Source organism: Sitophilus oryzae, unplaced genomic scaffold (genome assembly GCF_002938485.1).
Source record: "Sitophilus oryzae breed Bouriz unplaced genomic scaffold, Soryzae_2.0 scaffold_1498_pilon_pilon, whole genome shotgun sequence".
Classification (NCBI taxonomy): domain Eukaryota; kingdom Metazoa; phylum Arthropoda; class Insecta; order Coleoptera; family Curculionidae; genus Sitophilus; species Sitophilus oryzae.
Genome location: NW_022146167.1, coordinates 2881483 through 2901933, shown reverse-complemented (window position 1 = coordinate 2901933; position 20451 = coordinate 2881483). Strand labels below are relative to the sequence as shown.

Below are 20451 nucleotides of genomic sequence, written 5' to 3'. Positions count from 1 at the left end.
AGATACGTTTTTTCGGGGGGAAAGTTTTGTAGCCAACATAAAATAACGAAGTGCCGTCATTTCAGGGCAGAACAATAAAAGTAATGCTTTTTCTGTTAAACATATTTAACATAATCCTTTGTTAATTAGACATTTTACTTGAATAATAAAGAAAAAAAGAGTGAATAAACACTTCTGTAATTTCTTTTGTTGTGAGACGATGTCTATTAGCTATTTAGCTAAATTCTAGTGATTTTCAAAATGAATTTATTATAGGACAACGAGACCTAAGAGGGCCACTCTAGAGCACAACGATTCATTAAGCTCGGGTGAAGAGGATGATGACGAGGGATTCGAAACGCTGACTGCGGAAAATCTGTTCTCTACGCTACTGTCTAGAGTATGTGTATCAAAAGTTGTTACGGGTATATTTTTTAATTTTATCATAATTATATATAGGTTCGGGATTTAACTCAAAGACTTAACGTTGACGATAACGTTAGGCCAGGATTTCCCAGTTCCAGGCTTTTGGGTCATTTCGATCACGGAACTAACTTCTGGAACAGGATGGAACATCCCTTAGCTGGGTAAGAACGAATAATGATGATAACTGATTTTTTAACATATATTTTTTGGATAAATGTTACATGGTACATTTGAACTACTTTAAGGAAAATTTTTGTTTTTAATACTATTTAGTTTAGTTTGATTTCTGATTAAATTAAACAATATTTGTTTTCTTTCCGAGTTAAAGATATTGGTATTTATATTTTTAATTAATAGATAAAATAAACAAAAAAATACTTTTTGCAAGCACACAATGCCAAATCGTTTATAGAAGAAAGGTAGAAAAAGTGACGTAAGTGAGTCGTACTTAGAGAAATAGAATTGTTTGGTAGGTTTCTTAAGTAGTTCTTGTTCTGTTCAGTGTTTATCAATTTCTTGGATACTGGAAACTGTATTTTTATTAGTAACGGGAAAAACCGATGAATTTCGATAATCGAGTACTCGTCCTTTTTGTCCGAAAAAATGTACAGAGTATTCAAGAAATACTTTTTATAAATATGTCTTATATTTTTTAATGTTCTGTTTACAATAAAAAAGATTAATTTTGTCTGCTGAAAGCATGGATTTTATTATATACTTTCGTAGATACTTCTACGTCATTACATTTTTATAATGACTGTTTTTTACATCTTCTTACATACTTTTTTATACATCTCTAGCACGACTATGTTTAGATACCTTTTTGGAATTGGAAAATATGGATTATATTATCACTTACTTTCTCTGGATTATGATCAGGCAATTTTTTTATGCAAAATATATAGGGTTTTTGGTGTTCCTATATTCCGTGGATATAGTAGGTATAGACAAACGACTCTACCTGTGCTACTACGTATTTTTAGAATCAAAATAAGTTAACACAATTTATCTCTGTACAGGGTGTCCCACTAAGAATAGCTCTCGGCTGTATCTCGGAAAGTATTAGCCGTAGGGGCTGCGGAAAAAAATATTTATAACTAAAGAGGCTATGGGAAATTGCTGGAAATTATTTTCAAGTTTTTAGAACGACCGCTAGGGGGCGCAACTGCAACAATAAATAAGAAAATGGAGTTTTTACACAATTTTGCCTAGATAAGGTGTACTATAAGTAATAGCTTCATAATCTTCAGTAAATTTTGAATATTTTTTGTTAAAGCCATTTTCCCCTATCTACCAAAATAAAGTGGTGGGGGAAGGTTAGATCTGTTTTTATTTAAATATTAGTAACTCTGGACTGGGTGATCGGAATCCAACAAGCGAGGGCTCGTTTAAAAGAGCGTTTCTTACTCTATATTGTACCATATAAACAATAATAATAAGCTTTTGAACGTAGACGCTAGAGGGCGTTGTCTTACAATTTAACAAACATTGCGCGCTTTTTCAAAAAAATTAAATGCAATAGTATATGTAATTTTAGCTGATAGTAAAGAGTAGTAAAAACTTAAAAAGTCAGCGAAAACCGCATCTTGATATCTTCTTTCAAACCGGAGATATTAGCAAAATTAAAATAAATACCAAAAAATAAGCCCTTAATTACCTTAGTTTTACAACACTGTATCAGTAGCCCTCTTAATTATGCCCGTTCTAACAAAAAATAAGATAGAAACAGTTAGTTTATTTTAAAATCGACGAAATACCGGAATACCATAATACCAGGGGTATTAATATCTAATAATTAAGATATTAATAACAGTGAACTAGAAACGATGATTCAGTGAAGTCATTGTAGGCTTTGGAAAAAAGTTGCTTTTGACGTAATAGTATAAACGTCAAATTGTTATTAGATCAACATTTTGATAGTCTTATCAGCGTTTTTTATCTTTTGATTTCTTTTTCAAAATGCCAACAACTTCAACTATTTCAGATAATAAAGGCATTTTGAAAAAGCAATTAAAAGATAAAAAAACGCTGATAAGACTATCAAAATGTTGACTTTTAAAATAGGCTCATTAAGGAACACCCTGTATAACATTATCTACGAAATTATATAATATGATCTAGGACCATTACTGTATTCTACCCCATTCACAATATTCTTATTTCCTATAATCGTAGATTTGTTATGCTTAATTCATTATTTTGAACGTAAAAAACTTTTGTTTTATGTAACTTTTAGTAGACATTCGTCGCTGGGCAGGAGCTTCGGCCGTCCATTGAACTCCAACTCCTCCCAAACCAACAACGCTTTCGGTGTTCCCTGGCGTAGGAGCGTCAGCAGAGACCTAGCCTCGGACATAGAGAGCGTTTTCAACGACCCCAATGCCACCCCAAGTGCTACCGCCACCGCCAGAATACCCCCAGGAGGTAAGTCGCTCCCTGTGTTCAGTGTCACGGTTTTTTCAGTTTTTCCAGTTTAATTTTGACCCCACACCCTATAGTTATCTCAATGACTAAAGAATACAAAGACGTTCTCATATGGTTTATTTGAAATTGTGTAACATGCGGTTCATAACGACAATTTGACTCGAAATACCAAGTGTTTTGTACCAAATTATTAGTAAAAAATGCTTTTTCCAATTATTATACTAATGAGCCACCCTTGTTCCATTTGAATAAATCGAGAAATGATTAAAAATATGATTTGGGCATCTTTTAACTGGCTAAGACAAGACATGAAAAACATTAGACGATGAAATCTATTTTTCCAAGGCTTCTTGATTAAAAATTACAGTTTTAACACAGTCATGGCACTCTAGATTGAAATTTAAAATACGATTTTTTAAAGCCAAAATGTAAAAAGTTGACATATGATATGTCATTCTATACAGTGTGTCATTCTCTATAGAATAAGGAAAAAAAATCCCTAGAATGCTATTTAAAAATAAAAAATTGTAGTCATTTCCGGTGAAACAGGAAGTTAATACTAACATACCAAATCTCGTTTTTTATCTGAGATAATAAAAAAGTTATAGGGGTGAGCCACTTTTGAGACGCACCCGGTATACAGATCATACATATTGATTATTGTGGTACATATTAAGCATAATAGTTTTAAGACTTTTTTCTTTAAATAATTGGCATACCACCAACTAAAAAAGCAACTTCCACTATTAGGTGTAGGCGAAACTTTTACCAAACATATAAATAAATAAAGATTATTCATAACTAAATACGTCTAATTATTCGTAAGTAAACAGTAAGTATTACCTGGCTCACCTGGTTCCATTTGCAAACTAATTTTGTGAACTAAAAAATTAAATAATCTATTTTATCCTTTGAATAAGAAGACTAAGGAAGGAGCATAATGCTATCCATGTATTCATGCATGGTGGGCGAAAAAAGTTCTCTAGGGTAGGGATCCTTGACAGTTCTGTTTGACGATTCATTTGACACATTTGAATTTGATTTGAAATTTTGTGGATTTGTCAGTCTTTACGGAGCATATTTTATGTTATTTATTATTTATTCTACTACTGATAGTTGTATAAAGGTAGTAAATCTAGATGGAAATTGTGGCAGAACTTAAATTAACAGTGACTATCGCGATTTATCGAAAAAGACTCTAAAATAGTTGGTTGTGTAGCGTGTGGTAGATCTCGGCAAAAATTGAGTGAAATAATGGAACAACTTTTCGCTAGTAAGTGACTATATAATATACATATGTGTAGTAAACCGATCATTTATGAAATTCACTTAAATTAACTAAATTATATATTTTCTTGCATTTTAGCTTTTATTTACTACTTGTCAAAGATCAGATGTCAAAGAATTTTGATACGTTAATTTGACTTACCTGCTTCAGTAGCGTATCGGATATTTGTGTTAATAAATACTTATTATAACTTATCTATTTTTATTAGAATTATATATTTTTATAACAATTTTAATAACTACCAACATTTATTCACAACGTAAAATAAAATATCAAATTATTGAGTCTACCCCACGTCTACCCTACATCATAGTTTTACATTTTTTAAATAAAATTAGAACGGCACTGATAAACTGGAATTTAAGTCGGCCATATTTGAGGCCCATCGCGGTGTACCTAAGATTTTTAATATGCTCCTTCCTTAGTCTTCTTATTCAAAGATTTTATCATTAAAGGCAGACTTGTAAAAAAATAAAATTAAAAACCATCGAATAATAATTTGAAAAAAATATTTGTGAAACAATTAAAATCGCAATTTTTATTTAATTTTTTTTGTATTAACCCTCTGGCACGGCACTGTTGGGGTCAGTTGGTAACAGTTATTGGTCTTTATATTCTTTAGTCATTGAGTTATCTCGTATTAATGCCCTTCTATTTTCTATGAAGTAGTAATAGTTTGTGTTGTGACCGGTACATATCGTTAAGTGTATAACAGGATCTGGCACGTGTATTTAAGTTTGGGCGATGAGATGATCTGCTGGTGTAGGAGGTGTTTGGAAATAGAATACTTTTACAAAAGTATTATTTCGACATTATGGAGGGTGTCATTTAATGTCATATAAATAAGTATATACAAGTATTAAGGGAAAATAAAAAAATTATCTGTTTGTTACAAAAACTCACAGAAAAACTCAACAAGTTAATAGTTTTCAATCTCTTTGCCCAAAAAATAATTTGAAAGATCCCTCGAAAAATCCAGATACATTAATCTCAATTCGTTTCAATTTTATTCTGAAATAGCATTCATATGCAGTAGTTTTTTTATAGTAATTTTGAGAATTTTTAAATAGACGTGCTAGAAGAGAGTTTTTCACACTGTGTTTTTTTAGATAGGATTTAAAATTTGTCACATTTTACAAATAACTAGCGTCCTCTTGGTCCTACAAAGTTTTTTTTTCTGTAGAATTACTAAATACTGTTTAGTCTTGCCAGAGTAGTAGATCTTTTTGTTTTATGACCATGAGATGTTTTTTCTTTCCTTTTTGATTGATGTTTTTTTATGGGACCTAAAGATCTTAGATCATTGTGCATATGAGGTAGAACAGAAATGTTTGATTTTTGTTAAATTTAGTATTATGAATGTTGCATTTTTAAGTAAAATATGGTGTCAAAATAAAACAGTCAATTTAGCAACTTGAAATGAATACTAAATTTAAATAAAAATACATAGAGCGGGGGACAGAATAACATTTATTGTCTTGTCACATCTTGATTTACATTGTCTATTGTTAAAAATGTATATTTACTATTTTTATATATTTATTATTGCCATGTAATATAATTTGCATCCACAAAAAATATCTCTTATTGGTGGCCAAAATAAGAACCTTTAACTTAGGACTGCAGAAATCACGTTCGCAAACCGCTTATTTTTAAAAGACTTTTATTTTCGAAAAGATAACTAGATAAAATCATTAGATATGGTTCTGAGCATCTGAAATGGAATTATAAGGATATCGTTAGGATGTCCATTTTTTTATAACGAGAAAACGTCAGTAATCGCGATAATTTAAAGACTCAACTTTTTAACACATAACACGCGATAACTCAAGAACTACTTTAAATATTGAAACATTTTTTATATTTTGAACTTCGGATCTTTTACAAGATGTTTAAATAAGAATATTTTGATAGGCTTGTTTTTTTTTCATTCAAAATTACTTTTAGTGCATTGCAATTTTCAGCAATCGTGTAACTTTTTTATTTATAAAGATTTTCATATACTGTCTGCGAAGAAAATATAGCAGAAATTTTAAGATAGTTTTTGAAAAAAAACTACAATGAATTATTATTAATGGATTTCGAGATATCAATTTTTGAATTCAGAGTTTTAATAGCGCGACCACTGTCGAACACCAACTCAGTTCCACTTATTTTTACCAAAAGTGCAAGTGTTTCTAACTTGCACTTAAAAATTTACAAGTTATAAGGAAAATTATGACTCGTTAATAAAGTATCACGAGACGTAATTAAATCGTGAAGTTGAACGCATGTTGTACACAGTTTTCCACGTCTCTTAGCAATGTGCACAGTTTTTCGGTTTATTTCATACGTTTGACAACTTTTTTACTGTTCTCTCTTTGTTCAGTACAATATGAACGCATTGTACTCTTCTTACATACGGAAATTTCGACCCAAGACTAACCTTTGCCAGCCCTTAGTATAAGACTTCCACGTCAATTTAAAGAAATAATTAAAAATTGGGCATGCTACAACAGCCATGCAACAGAAAGTCGTGATCAATTAAATCACTAATATTAAAAAGCCTAATATTCGTAATTTCTGAACAAAGAACGGGCGTTTTTTTATAATTTTCGAAAAGACTTGTTGACACTGGGTACGTCAAGATGTGACGGGGCTTTGCCGGCATGTCGTGGTGACCGTGTTGCGTGTTGCAGCGCGCGTGCGCGTCACGGTGCATGTGCCCTGCGGACCGGCTGCCAACCAGCGGACCGGCACCCACTAACCTCCCGCCCGCTACCTCTGCCGCCACAGCCACAGCCAACCGCCCCCCAAATCGACACAACTACTACTACTAGTACTATTCGAACGACCACCACTCGGTAGGCTCACAGATATTTGCATGCACCGATATACAATCAGGATTATGTTTTTTTTAATTATTATTATACCTAATACAAATTAGGAATTTTCTTTTTTTTTTGGCGTTACAATCATATAATGGACCTGTCAATTTCTATAGAATTCAAATTAGCGCTAGGGATCATTAAATAAAAAAGAATAAAGAGGGAGTATATTGCCAAACTTAAACTTGATTTTCATGCGTCCGTTATCCGTTGATACGATGCACAGTGCTTCGAACATATGGCTCTAGAGGACAAAAATACAAAACTTCTCTTTTATAGTAGGCAATTTATTCAAACTAGGTTTATTTGACACAAATGATGAGTACTCTCATTGTACTAAATGATGATGTTCTTAGTCCCACGTTTATAAAAAAAATCTTATAAATAATAAAAATGTTGGAGCTGTGTTCCATCTAAGGAAATAATAATTTATAGTATGAAAACGGTGTAAGTATTAAATAAATCCCTGTGATAAAAAAGAATTGAAATAACATGAGAACATGATTCCTACAATATCAGCCTAATATAAGATAAAAATGTTTTTCTTTAATGAAAAAGAAACATTAATGTTATATTTAATTAAAAAAAAACTTAAGATACTATAAATTTACTTTAGGACAACAAAATGCATAGATCCTAACTACTCTGATTCAGAAGAATCACTGCTGACAGAATCTTCCAAATTTATAGTATCCAAATCACACGTAGATGAAGTATCCTCACATATAAGATATTTCTGTACGTCATTTTCTAATATGTTACTTTTTCGCGTTGTTACTGTTCTTTTTGTTGGTATGAGGGGTTCGGATGTTAATAGTTACCTCTTTAATAGACCATATCCATATATTATTTTTTCCTTTTCTTTGGTATGAGGTTTTATAATAAATTGAAAGATGGAAACTTTTTTTATGCGACGTTTCGCTCCAACATAGTGGGCTTTTTCAGGCACAAGTGGTGTCTCATTTGACTGAAAGGTTCATCAATATCTAATAAAGAACACATTTTTTGAAATACAAATAATTTGAGTTCTTGTCCTTATGATTAAGCCAAGTATTAACCAGATCGGCATTGCTTATCAATTTTACTCCATCTGAAAAGTATTATAAAATAAAGTTCGTCGCAAGCAGACGCAGGTGAACTATACAAAAATTAAAAGTGTATGAATATGACAACAAAAATATTCAATAAATACGATATATGTTTTGATATGTTTTTTTAAATGCCTTTTTGAAGTTTGAAAACGTAGAATTTTTATACCCATTTAAGAATCATCTTAAAAAATAAATAAGAACTAAACAATCATGAACTTGTTTAGAAATAAATTTAAAGTACTTGTTTAACAATATCCATAGTGGCTTTCAATTAAGTACGTACCGTTTAACTCCATAATATATAGAACTACTATGAATGCTATAATAATAAGATAATGATCGCAAAATTTATTTTTAGTGAAAATATTTGCTAACAAAAAACGCTGTTTATGAAAAATAATATACAGGATGATTGAACATTGCTATAAGTATAAAATTACATATTCAGATATTAGTAAATTGTAACTTTTTTTTTCGATTTTTGTCCATGGAATGCGGCGCTCTGATTGGTCATGCATAGCGTTTCCCCGCTACTTTTCATCCCTAAATTTTTTACTACAGCCCGTCAACGGAGAAAGATCGTACGATAACGGACGTTTTGACACTTTTTTGACAAATTTAATCTAACCTTAATAAAAATATAATAGTACAAGAGCTAGCAACGTCGGGAAAACGAGAATTTTAAGAAAGGTTCTTTAATGTATCTTTTGCTGTGCTCTCCTGACAAAAGTACAGGCCGTCTGGCTGCCGGTAGACTACTGCGGTTCACTACTGCGCATCACATCTGTACAGGGTATCCCATTTTCGTGTGTTTTATGGGATTTCCCATTTATGAGTAGAGATACAATGATGCGATTTTCACATTACTTTCCTACTTTTTATGAAACTAAATATGCTACACATGTGTTTGTCCTAGCCTCCTTAGTTTCTGAAATACAGGACGAATTTGTGATGCGCAGTAGTGAACATGTGTTGAATACAGATATGATGCGCAGTAATGAACGCAACGTCTACCGGCAGCCAGACGGTCCGCACTTTATTCAGGAGAGCATAGCAAAAGATATATTAAGGAACCAGCTTTCTTAAAATTCTCTCTCGAAAACGTTGCTAGGTTTTAGACAATAAGTAAAACAGAGAAATCTCGTTATGGAAATGAAAATATAAAATGACACCAATCACAAGCAAATCGTATATCCGATGAACGGAGGCATGAAAATGCAATAAATTTAAAAACTACGTCATTTTCTAACCAATCGAAGTCTTTAAATTCAACCAATAAAATTAATATCGTATCGTCGGATAACGGATGCATGAAAATCAAGCTTTAACCAGATGGTGAACGAGTTGACGGTGAAAGATACTAATATATCTAAATATTATTTAAAAAAAAATTAAATAAATATGAAACTTCTACACCTTGCATGAATTACGATATAAATTTATTCGATTTTTTTTACTTATTTTTATTTGCAAAATATGTTTTGCCTAACTTTCCCAAATACAATTCGGACCACCCTGTATACATGGAGTGCAGTGAATAATTTGAGTCTAGGAATGAACAATTCAAATTGATTTAAAACAAAACATTTTTTAATAAAAATAAATAAATTAGTGTAATTGTTTAATAACAATACAGATGCGCTACACGAACAAAGTAAAAATCATAAAAATTATATTTTTAAAACTTCTCTTTTGTTATTATTCTATGCATATAAAAACAGTATTTAAGTCCTTCCTTAGTCTCTTTTTATTCAACGCTAGGGATGGATGAATTTTCTAATAATATTCATATAATGTATCGAACAAAATAGTTTTAGAAGGTATGGGTTCAGTAAAAGTCGATGCTCAAAATATCGATACTTTCGATATAGAGTCTGTCCAACGGGTAAAGGAAGGTTTCACATCCAAAAAATGACAGAAAATGCATTTTTTTTTGTAAATTAAAAGGACAGACCAAACTGTCACCATCAGATGTACTCTCGTACGTCTGTACATTTTCTTTATTTTGTAGAATGTTTGAAAAACTTAAGTACAAACATATTTAAAGACAAAATTTTGATAGAAACATATCCTATAATTCATTGTTATTTTTCGTATTGCTTCATAATAAAATATTATGAGAAGTCTAATCAGAAATATTTATTTTTCTAAATAGACAGGTCCATTTGCTATTGCAATTGTTTTGTTTTTATTTATTGAGTGGCAGCCATATCATTCATCGCAATTTATTTTTGTTAGTTAAAACGTATTCTAAATAAACAAGCTTACTTCATCTACGTAACCGTAGATGGAGCTGAAAGCAAAAGTAGGTATCTGTATAGAATAAAATACTATGCAGTGTGCGAATTTCTGCTTAAATTCACTAGCAGCACACTTGTAGGGAGCAAGGCCTTTTAACTTCTCTGTTTACTACCTTGATTCTATATCAATCTATATATTAAAATCCAGGAACATAGTAACTACACTATTGGAAATAAAGACTTAGATGCATTGATTGTATTCAGTAGGTACTTAAAACTAATAAAGTCAAACCAGAGTTAAATTTAACATACTACAATCAGAAACATGGTGCTATCTACATCTTTAAAAATATTTCTCGTGACAAATATTTTAGTAAAACCAATTATCAGCTCTCATATTATTATTCCCGTTAAATCAATTCTTGCAATATATTTCTCAAATTATTATTAAAGTTTTTTTAAATCAATTCAAACCATCTGTCTACAAAAACCATCATTACTCTGACATCATCCATCATTTGCACGCACCCACCCCATAATACAGCCGATTTTAATTTTTGTGGAGTTTTATTTTATATTTTGTTGCGATTTCTTACTAATTTACGTTGTTTTTTTATGTGTTCTTTCCATGCCGCAGCCGATGTATTGTGCCAAAAATTCACACACTAACCCAAACCTAAGGTAGGTGTTTTTTATTTATATATTTGTATTTGTTCTTTTTTTTGATGATGTTCGATTGTATTTTTTTTTAGAGTTTGTGTATTGAAGTTACTCAGATAATAATACGCATGGTTTTTACAAATTAAAACATTTTTAAAAATATATATTTTTTTATAATGCCAGAACCGATTTTAGTCTTATTCAATGTTGTAATAAGACGCAAAATCGTTTGACGTTAGAATATTTACGCCAAAATATCTTTATTTCAGATGACCGTACGTATCGCGCGCAAGAAGACCTTAATCTAACAGACCTAGACCTGAAAAAGCTCAATCTCAGCGAAGAGGACCGCATGGCCCTGTCCTACCTCACTCCAGGATTATCCAGACGCATCCAGAAACAGCTTTTAGCCCAACTAACACCCGACGAAGTGAAAAAACTTCGCAGAACGCTCAGCTCCAAAACCAGCGACGAATTGGACAAACCACAAGTTGACAGGAGACGTTCTATTGACAGAATATGCTCCACGCTTCCTAGAAAGAGCTCGGTAGACAAGGAGGAGAAGAATTTGGTTAGGAACGCTCCGAAATCATTTTTACCTGTTATAAAATACCCGAACAACAAGGAAGAATACCGTCCTTATGAGTTCAGCGTTCGATCTTCAAGCAGCGGAGCTGAACCCAGAGGAAACTTCAAGTTTACGTTCTCCAGACCTAAAGTAGCGCGTTCAGTCAGTACCAGAGAACCCAGGATGTCCAGGATTGACTTACATAGTCCAGAAAGTAGCATTTCAGAAAGCCTGTCCAAAAACGACGACACTTCCAGTTCATATAAAAAGGACACCGACAGTTTCAGCTCAAAATACTCAGATTCTAGTTCATCCAGACCTTATTCTAGATACTCTAACGATAGTTCTTACACTAGGTATACTCCAGGTTTGACATCACCTCATGTTTTATCTCCAACATCCTCAGAACCGCCTAAGATTGACAAGAAACTTTCGAACGCGTCACCTAGAAGAATTTCCAGGTTTTTGAGACCGGATTTCTTCGAATCCAAGGAAGACAATGTTTATTTGAAAGAAAAGAAGGAGAGGGAACGTGAAACTCAGCAGGTTTTGAAGGAAATCCGGGACAAAAGAAAGAGTAGATTGAGATCTAGGTCCAGGGGGAGGTCTGATACTGATGATACCAGAAGTAAGACTCCCTCAAGGGATTTAGAAAGCCCGGCAGTAGAGGAGGTTATCCTGAAATCTACTTCAAACGAACAGGCTTTGAATGATTACAAGGAAAAGATACAGTCACCTTCGCCGACTAAAAACATACACGATTACGTAAATGTACCTGCTCCGAATACCTGTATTTCCCCGAAAAATCTCGAAAAAGAGCTTGAAAACAAGACTGAAGAGTCAGTAAAACCTTTACACGATTATGTGAACGTTAGTGTAAAAGACAACACTGTAACTCCAGTCAAAAAAGAAAGCAGAATTTCTAAAATAGCCAGACCAAAAAGTTACCCGAACGAAAATATAGAAAGGACAAAGGTTAAACCTGAAAACGTAGCTGAAAAACCTGAAAAGCCTGAATCTAAGATCAGTAAATTGAAGAAAGGGTTCGGTAAAAAAGACAAACAGAGTAAAGAAGATAAAAACGAAACAAACAAAAACATAAACGAAGAAGATAAAGCGCACAAAAATAAACTTCTTCAGAGTATTGAAAAGAAGTTAGAGAAATTCAGATCCAATAATATAACAGCTGTTAAAGATCCGGATGAAGCTAAAGCTCTTCTGGATAAGAAATCTATGGTAGAGAGTGCTATAAAGCGTTTAAGAGAACAAAGCTTGCCCAGGAACCTCGAACCTTGTACCGAAAGTGGTCTTATCAAACGTGCAGTGTCTGTAGAAGATCTTGCTGTAGGTACGAAATCTTTACAAGCCAGTAAAAAGAGCGTTACTAAGATTTTAGGGCTGTTTAAAAAGTACGAAGAGCAAGACAAGAAAAAGGAAAAACCAACTAAAAAAAGTAAGAGCAAGGAAGAGAAAAAATCTAAAGAAAAACGCGAAAGTGTTGAAAAACAATCGGTCGAGGTAGAAAAGCCGGAAAAAAAGGAACGTCCTAAGAGTTTGTTCCTGGATAAAATGAAGCACTTCCAGCAGAGTTACAACGGTGCTAGGAGCGACAGTGTTCTGGATCAGGTGGAGACTAACAACGTCAAAACTAAATCGAAACTACCGGTGAATTCGTTCAGGCGTAGTTTAAACCTGGATAACTTGCCTGAACCGCCCAAGTTTAACAAGAACCCGAGTAACGAGAGTCTGGAAGTTCAGAGTAAGCCAGATAGGAGGAATTTGAGGCTGGATTTTTCCAGGATACCTTCAAGGAACGCTGCACCGGTATGTATTTATTTTTATTTAACTTATGGTATACAGAGCAGGCATTTAATAAAAAGACTTAAGAAGAGGTATATCAATGAAAGTTGAGAGAATGCGATGGGGTTTAAATATGGCTAACTTGAATTCCGGTTTATCATGTTATAAACACAAAAATATACAATTATGCAAAGTGTATAAATCTAGAGAAACATTATGTCAGGACTTGAATTACAGTGAAATTATTGTAAATCTTAGAAACAGACTTCAAAATTGTTATTGTCACTGTATGGTATCATCATTGGACAGATTTTTACCGGGCTATGTATAAGCTTAGCTTATACAGGGTGTCCCAGAAATAAGTGCAAATATTTTAAGGGGTGGTAGATCTCGCTAAAAGAAATATATTTTCTCTTTATCGTTTTTCAAATAAGTCCAAAATAACGGAGATATTTTACTTTGAAAATTTCCAAAAAATAAAGATTTTTTGCTAAAATTTTGAGAACCACTGGATCTTTTCTGGATTATTTTTCTTGTAAGTTTAATCTAATACCTATGTTACCATATAATCAAGAAATTATGTTTTTTAACTAAAAACTAAAAAAAATTTCCAAAAAATTTTTCAAAAAATTTCGAATTTTCAAATTTTTTTTTCGCGAAAAAATCCTCATAGGCGTGTTTCTGGGGTTGAACTATACTACCAGTTAAAATATTTGCACTTATTTCTGGGACACCCTGTATAGGAAATTACATGTAAATTTTAAGGATGTCGTTTTTTAGCTCCACTACTGATTTTAGAAGAATTTTTTAATGGAACTTTTAAGAAAAAGTTAGTTATTGACAAAGATAGTTAAAATATTAAAATTCAGGAACATTAAGTTATAATAATTAGTAATTAGACAATTTTAATATATTTTATATTATTTCAAAAACAAAAATATAATGGTACAGCGTAATTTTGGTATACATGTTTAAAACAAGAAGTGCTGTTATATTTTTTAGTTTTCGTTGTCAGCCGCGGAAGTTTCAGTGATTTTAATGTTGTCGGATATTTTTATTTGTGAAAAAGAAATATATATTGCGTTTGGATTGCAAAACTAAAAGTGGCAGTTTTATTGCAATGTGAGTAAGCGTTTGTCCATTTTATATTTTACTTTTTTCATACCTACGATAAATATGCATATATTGGAATTTTATAATTCGTTTTATTTAAAAAGAATTAGATAACAAGCCTGTAACTGGCATACCTAATTGTTAAGTAATATATTCCATTTAAATATAATATATTACTTTACAATTAAAAAAATGCAAATTTAAAAAATATATTAAAAAGTTATACAGGCATTTAATTGAAATTTTTAGTATGCGAACAAACACGAGAGGCGCTTTATTTACTTTCATTTCTTAACATGACAGATATCTATCAATAAACTCCCAGAACTAACTTATGCTGAATAACTAGTTAATATATAAACAAGGACTGCATGAATACATGGATAGCCATTGTACTTCTTCGTTGATCTTTTTATTCAAAGACAAAAACCTTACAGGTCATCGTCGAGCCTGCCAAAGACAAGATCGAGGAACCGTCCCACGATAACCGCCTGTCTTCCACAACAGACGACAGCTCAACTATACTCTCCCCCACCGAGGACTACCTCTCCTGCGACTCGTGGTCAGCTTGCTCGGACTTCCACCACCTCAGCGACCTTCACTCGCCTCAATCCCACAACGGTCACTCACTATTGTACTCAGGGGATGAAGGAGAGTCCGTGAGTGACCGGATCCGAAGAAAGAGCTTTTATACGAGGTTCAACGAGAAGAAGAGGCCTACGAGGAAGCCTAGTCTGGTGGGAGCTTATAAGGATCTTGATTTGTACAAGGATTACGGTAGTGCGAAGCCGGATTATAATTCTTTGGATCGGTATAGGAGTCCCAGTGTCAGTCGGAGGTATAGTTGGTTTTGTTTAATATACAGGGTGGTCCGAACTGTATTCCGGAAACTTCTGCAGATAGGAATAAGTAAAAAAGTTCGTATAAATGTATGTCCTAAAATGCTTAGTTTCGGAGATACAGGGTGTAGAAGTTTCATTTTTATTTCGATTTTTTTCAAATAATTTATGAAGTAACGTCAATATTTGGATGATAAATTTGATTTTGATGTCAATATGACTCCTACTTGTAGAGGGCACCACCTGCATATTTTTAACTGGTTTGAAGAGTAATAACTTTTCGTCCATCCCTGTATAAAACTACTGAGTAAAAAAATATACATTTACGACTTTGTTTAAGTAAAAAAGGTCTCTTATTTTATTTTTAATTTATGATTAATTTAAAAAAAATAAAATTCCCCAAATTTATTATTTCACTCAAATAACTATCTACTCGTCGTGTTTATTTTTTGTCAATAATGACATGTATTGACTATTTCCATTCTAAATATTTTGAGGATGGTTGCTCGTAGCTATTTTTACCAAGAGACATTTTTTACGTAAAAAAAGTCACGAAAATTTAAATTTTTCCGTCCAGTAGTTTTTTTTTTCACCCAGTAGTACAGGTACGGACGAAAAGTGATTACTCTTCGAAACAGTTAAAACTAATATTTCGTATATTTTTCATTTTATTGATTTTATTGAAAGCACTGATCATTAAAATGTTGTATCCTATGTTATAGGGCTTGTTTCTCTCTACAATTTTCTGTCTCACAATGTACCGTTTGTGTCCAGGAAGAGTTCATAGTTTCATAGTTGTCGATTTTCGAAAGAAATCAGTACATGCATATTATTTCGTATATTTTTCATTTTATTGATTTTATGGACAGCACTATTCATTAAAATGTTGTATCTTATGTTATAGGGCTTGTTTCTCTCTACAATTTTCTGTCTCACAATGTACCGTTTGTGTTCAGGAAGAGTTCATAGTTTCATAGTTGTCGATTTTCGAAAGAAATCAGTACATGCATATTATTTCGTATATTTTTCATTTTATTGATTTTATGGACAGCACTATTCATTAAAATGTTGTATCCTATGTTATAGGGCTTGTTTCTCTCTACAATTTTCTGTCTCACAATGTACCGTTTGTCTCCAGGAAGAGTTCATAGTTTCATAGTTACAGTTCTACAAATAGGAGTCATATTGACATCAAAATCAAATTTCTCATGTCAAAAACTCCCTGACACTATTTTCATCCAAATATTGATGTTACTTCAGAAATTATTGGGAAAAATCGAAATAAAAATGAAACTTCTACACCCTCTATCTCCGAAACTAAGCATTTTAGGACATATTATACGAACTTTTTTACTTATTTTTATCTGCAGAATATGCTGCCGAAGTTTCCGGAATACGGTTCGGACCACCCTGTATTATTTTTTTTTTGGTATTTTGATGGTTCCTCAAATCTCATTCAAATCGGAACATCGATCGGTTCTTAAAATATCTTAAAAAATGTGTTTATTTTTTGAAAGTTTGATGCCCTCTTTGTTTTTATCTTAAAAAATTGAACTGTAAATAAACAAACGGTTTGTATACAATTTGCACGTATATGTTAGGTGGAAACCCCTCTTTTATACATTTCTTAAGAGTATCAATAATGAATCAGTCATGTATGAGTATTTTTTTTTCTTTATTAAGTAAAAAATGTAATGTTTTATTGTCTTTTTTTGTTACTAGGCCTAGTTTCAATTCATACATACCCGAAGTGAACTCACCTTCATCATCAAGTACTCCCAGAGAGCACAAGACTTACAGTCGTACCTCCTCGAACGCTTCTGTACTGAACGATTACGTCAATGTACCTGGCGGACATCAGCTTCTCACTCACACCTACCAAAACGTCCCCAATACCCATCAGAGTTTAATTGGTAAGCACTTTAGCCATAATATCTAATCATCAACCTAGAAAAAGACATTCAGTAGCCATATAGATGTGTTTTCATATTTATCCTCAAGAGTACGTATATATCATTCTGCTTAGGTTCTTACCAGAATTTACCTGGATCTTACCAGACATACAACAGTCGAATTGCTAGACCGAGCAGCGTAACTAGAGGCATCTATCCAGACTCTGAGAGTCATTTGGATGACTTACTGAGCAGTGCAAATTCAAAAAGGTAGGCAGCGGTATTACTATCTTTTTATATTAATACTAATTATTAAAACCCTTAAAAATAAAGTAGAGGCTATCCAACGGGATGGCACCTGTCAATGACAGATGTCTCTGTCATTTTAATAAATAATTAAGGGTGTGTATTCCGTTGCTTACCTTGGTTATGGTTTTATGTTCCGTTTCTATCGGTTTCCTGAAAGTTTTCTTATTACGGAACACGGTTCCTGAAAAATTCGGTTATAACTGTCACCAAACTAACCAGCGCGAGAAGGCTGGTTTTGTTTGTCAATCAATGTCATTTATGTGACAGAATTCAAGCAAATATTGGAAGTCAGAGTGAAATTCTCATTTAATTTCTAAAATTTGTAATAATATTTTGTATTTACATCCAAAAGTAATGGGGTAGAACAAACGCCACGAATGTTTGGGAGTGATTCATCCCTTGATGAAGTTAGAATCGACACGCGCGCTATCATTTTTACATTAAAAACGTAAATTTTTACCGCAGACGTAGGTTTTTAAAGGCCCGGTCTAATCATCTGCCTGCGCTCCTCCTACTTATTCTAAAATGTTAGCGTGATTGACAAAGACGATACTATATCGCGTTTCTTTGATTGATTCGTTTTTGTGCGTCAGTCCATTGGTGTGTTTGCAGTGCGACGAATGGGGCATTCCATTTTATATTTATAACCAAATATATGTTTTGACAAGACTTTGACAGTTAAAACAACAAATTACAACAGATTATATATTGATTATTATATGACTTGAAAGACGGCACTGGAATTAAGTTTTATGTGACGTTGAACAGATTAGTTCACATGGTAGCGACCGATGAATCACTCCCAAACATTCGTGGCGTTTACTATAGGCAGTAAAGGTAAATAAATTTCATTAACTAAATAGAATGACTTTTTAGGACCATTTAAACTTATCATGCAGCCATTGTTTCTTAAAGTCAGGAACATTTAAAGAAAACATGAAAAACAAGTCAACAAGTAATCGTGAATGTTTTGTAAGCTATAAAAATATTGATTAGATTTGTTTATTTATTATTGATCTGTTTTAATATTGGACCTGCAAATCTTCACTTGAGCTGTCTAACGAGTTTACCGGTTTATTAGTAAAGTACCGTATGATCGAGAAAAAACGGCGTCAGCGTTGGCTACGAAATGAAGATCGCAGTCATTTTATATGTAAATTTATATGGGAAATGTCATCCATGGTCATTTCCCAGCCAACTGGACGCCGTTTTTCCCGATCATACGGTACTTTTCAATATTAAACTCCATTGGAAAGAAGAAGCAAACGTAAAAGCAGAGAATAGTTACATTAAAAATGCATAAAAGATAAATTTTATAATATAGGTATTGAAATTTAGAAAACGTCAATATTTGACGTTTCCAGTATTTTACCAAACCCTTCCGTATCAAACCGATGTTTTTCAGGAACCGTTCTTTACCGTAATTTACCGGTCTGGTTCGCCTGGTTTTGCAACGGAATACAGCCTAAGTTATTTTTTGGATGTTGTCTTCTGAATCTTTCCTTACTCTTTGGACAAGCTTTACTAAATAAACTCTCATATAACAACATTAAATAAGATTCTTTAGCGATAATAGTCTGTTTAGCGAAACAATATGTAAGATTGGCATTTGTCTGAGATTTTATATAAAAAATAAATTGTTTTTTTTTGTAATTCATCTTACGAAATCATATATTATCTCACTGAAGGACACTATTTAGTTTTGAATAGTATTTTTGCCAAGTTTGTAATACATTTTTATTTGTATTTCAGACGCAGTCCTTACAGCCACAGATCAGCATTAGACAGGGGCTCAGTATCACCATTAAACGAATCCTACTACTCAGACAGGGCTTCTCACATTATCCAGTCTCCAACGACTTCTGAACCCATCTAAATTTATTTTCCAGATATTTTAGAGTTATGTAACTGCCAGTAAAGTACAAGCGACGATTTATTGATTCTCTCAAAGATTATTGGGGTTCATTTGATATTATTTTCCTCTTTCCTCCTTCAAACTATTACAGTGTAAAATAAAGCGCATAGGTACTTTATTATTGAGTTAAATTTTATATTTTTGAATATTCCCTGTACAAAATGAGAAATAACAATAACAAAACAGGCTTAAATTTTGGCGAGAGAATGCAGTGTTTTACAGAAAATAAAAAATTCTGTGAAATTTAAAATCAAGTTTTATCTAAGTGACCGATATTGTTTGGTCACATTGTATAGAATTCGTCGTTTATATGATATGCCTTGACCACGATACATATAGGTACTACCGGTATGCAACATACAAAACCGAATTGCATCCATTCAGCACATTACATCATTGATAAAGATTATCTAAAATATTTCCTCCTGTTTTTTCTTATTTTCTCAATAACTTCGTTGTTTTGTTATATATTTTAAATATTCGATATGGCAACAATGTGCGGTATTAAGGGAGGCGTTATTATAACAACATTGACAGTTAAAGTGTCATAGTAAGCGCTTATGCACTAATAACGTTATTACGTAGAGAAGACGTCATGCAGTATTTTAACATTTTGAAAACGTTATGTTGTCAACTGAGATGCTTTATTTGAAAAAATATAAATGAATGTTAATCAACTTAAAATATACTTTTCTTTTAAATAAAGTTATGGTTTGTAGTAAGTTGATTTTATTATTTAAAATTTACCATATTTCTAATCGGAAAGTTATGAATTCATTTGCAATACAGAAAGGAATTCATAATTATTACTAATTCAAGTTCTTGCTTGCTCATTTGGTTATAAGTATAGCTTAATTGTCTCTAAATAAACAAACATAAATGTCAAAGTAACGCATGCGCTAATATCTTTAGCCATGTTAGATTTTTATTATGAATTATGATAAAAATTATATTAATAGAAAATGTCAACTCAAACTGTACTGTATACATATGTAATAACTACAAAGAGAATGCATATAAATGCCATGTATGGTGCTTTT

At 32.4% G+C, this 20451-nt stretch overlaps 1 protein-coding gene across 6 annotated transcripts in view; it reads left to right on the top strand.

Annotated features, from left to right (window-relative positions):
• LOC115877759 overlaps positions 1-19920 on the top strand; it is a 49851-nt gene extending 29931 nt beyond the window's left edge. For all 6 annotated transcript variants that reach the window (XM_030894066.1, XM_030894068.1, XM_030894067.1 and 3 more), the window contains 8 exons: positions 256-379; positions 439-566; positions 2642-2829; positions 11245-13367; positions 14894-15294; positions 17018-17208; positions 17322-17457; positions 19249-19920. In XM_030894066.1, coding sequence (XP_030749926.1) covers positions 256-379; positions 439-566; positions 2642-2829; positions 11245-13367; positions 14894-15294; positions 17018-17208; positions 17322-17457; positions 19249-19372 — 3415 coding nt within the window. In that variant the 3' untranslated portion in view covers positions 19373-19920. The remainder of the gene's footprint in view (positions 1-255; positions 380-438; positions 567-2641; positions 2830-11244; positions 13368-14893; positions 15295-17017; positions 17209-17321; positions 17458-19248) is intronic.
• The last annotated feature ends 531 nt before the right edge of the window (positions 19921-20451 follow it).